This window comes from Myotis davidii, unplaced genomic scaffold (genome assembly GCF_000327345.1).
Source record: "Myotis davidii unplaced genomic scaffold, ASM32734v1 scaffold2975, whole genome shotgun sequence".
Lineage (NCBI taxonomy): Eukaryota > Metazoa > Chordata > Mammalia > Chiroptera > Vespertilionidae > Myotis > Myotis davidii.
Genome location: NW_006286016.1, coordinates 7,801 through 9,758, shown reverse-complemented (window position 1 = coordinate 9,758; position 1,958 = coordinate 7,801). Strand labels below are relative to the sequence as shown.

Here is a 1,958-nt window from a genome sequence, read left to right as displayed (position 1 = left end):
ATCTCAGAGAGGAAACACCATGTTTCTCATCTGATAGCTGGTCTGCTGGTCACCACTGGTCTCACTGAAGGCATAAGCCCCGCCTCCTCCCATGGTCCACCCCAAAGGAGGGCGGCTTCCCCTTGGGAGGGTCTGGCAGGAGGATAAAGGTGCTCAGAGCATCCAGGACAGAAGACAGACAGACCTGGCATGGTGAGGACACTGCTGAAAGCCCCATCCTCTCCCTTCCCAGGCTGTATCCCCGCCCCACATCTCCTCACTGGCTCTCCTCCCTCCCCTCTCCCCCTGCAGATGCTGTGGCTGCTGGTCCTGACTCTCCCCAGTCTGGGGGGCTCTGTACCTATGACCTCAGGTGAGTCTTGACCCCCCAAGCCTGGCTTGTCTCTGAATCCCTGACTGACCTCTCAGAGGCCGCCCCTGGGATGGGTGGCAATCCCCCTCTTAGGGTGGCTCTGGGAGGGACTGAGGATGGGGCCATGCTGAGTGCCGGGCAGCAGTGCCTGGGTCCCTGATGGCTCCTCCTCTGCTTCCCCAGATCCTGGCCCAGGGACTGAGCTGATGGGCATTGTGGGTGGGCATGATGCTGCCTATGGGAAGTGGCCGTGGCAGGTGGGCCTGTGGAACTTTGATCCAACAAGTAAACAGTGGATTTTCTGGTGTGGGGGCTCCCTCATCCATCCCCAGTGGGTGATGACCGCTGCCCACTGCATTCCAGGGTAAGTCTGACTCTGCCAGCACCCAGTGAGGGGTGGACAATGTCGGGAGGCATGTGTGTGTGTTGGGGGCAGATGATGGGCTGAGTGGCTGCTGACCCCCCACCAGAATTCAGCTTCCTGGCGCTCCCCTTGCCCACCACACAGGCTCCCCTCTGTGGGCTCTGAGGGGCTGGCCTACTCCCTGCCACAGCCTCTCAGAAGCCTTTGGCCTTCTGTCCCCAGGACAAACCCAGTGACTCGGCACATTAAGGTCCAACTAGGACGAGTGAGACGCTCATACAATGACAGTGTGCAGGTGGCCCAGATCATCCGCCACCCCAAGTACAGCCTTGAAATTGAAGCAGAAGGTGGGGCGGACGTGGCACTTCTCAAACTGGAGGCCCCCGTGCGACCATCTAACCTAGTCAGATGGATCCGCCTCCCGCCAGCTTCCTCTGCATTCCTACCAGGCACACGGTGCTGGGTGACTGGCTGGGGCCACATTGCTCCTGGAGGTGAGAACCAGGGGATGCATGGGAGTGGGAGGAGGAGACTGAGGGCGATGCAGGGGGCAGGACAGGCTTTACAGAGGCTCAGCTGGGGTCTGAGCTCGGGTCCCTCCGGGGTCTCCCTTGGGTGTAGGAGGCAGACAGCTCGAGAGGAGTCTGTTAAGGAGCGGAGACCAAAGTAGCAAGAGTGAGGCATGGCCATGGGCATCTTTTTAAAAAAAATATCACCCAAGGATATTTTTTCAATGATTTTTAGAGAGAGTGGAAGGGAGAGCAATAGGAAACATCGATGTGAGAAGCATATCTATTAGTTGCCTTTCCGGCCCGGGCTGGGGATTGAACCTGCAACCAAGGTACTTGCCCTTGACCAAGAATCAAATCTGAGACCCTTTGGGTCAGTGCTCTCACCACTGGAAACACTTGCCAAGGTGCCATGGGCATTTCTCTCCATCACTCTGCACCAGGCCATGTCCTCCCTTACAGGCGTCCCCATTCTCCATGAGTGTCAATAGTGGGATGGAGAACGAGGAGGAAGAACTTCAGTGATGAGCTCAAGGATTCACTATTAAATGGACAAAGTCAAATTTGACAGTAGGGCCGCTCACTCTGCATTTCTTGGGGAAAGCACTTGCTCTGATTTTTCCCAATAAAAATTATTTGTGGATAAAAATGTATTTCTCTGTTTCTTTTTGGAGCTTGGTGCCCACAGTGTCAGCCTAGAGATTATCAGCCCATTGGCCTAGAGGGAACCCAG

At 56.2% G+C, this 1,958-nt stretch overlaps 1 protein-coding gene across 1 annotated transcript; it reads left to right on the top strand.

Moving 5' to 3' along the window:
- The first annotated feature begins 185 nt into the window (after positions 1–185).
- Positions 186–1,943, top strand: LOC107182061 (mastin-like). Its single transcript, XM_015559733.1, has 3 exons — positions 186–352; positions 536–716; positions 939–1,943. Exons 1-3 carry the CDS (start codon positions 190–192, stop codon positions 1,384–1,386), a joined length of 792 nt encoding a protein of 263 aa, XP_015415219.1. The 5' UTR covers positions 186–189; the 3' UTR covers positions 1,387–1,943.
- The last annotated feature ends 15 nt before the right edge of the window (positions 1,944–1,958 follow it).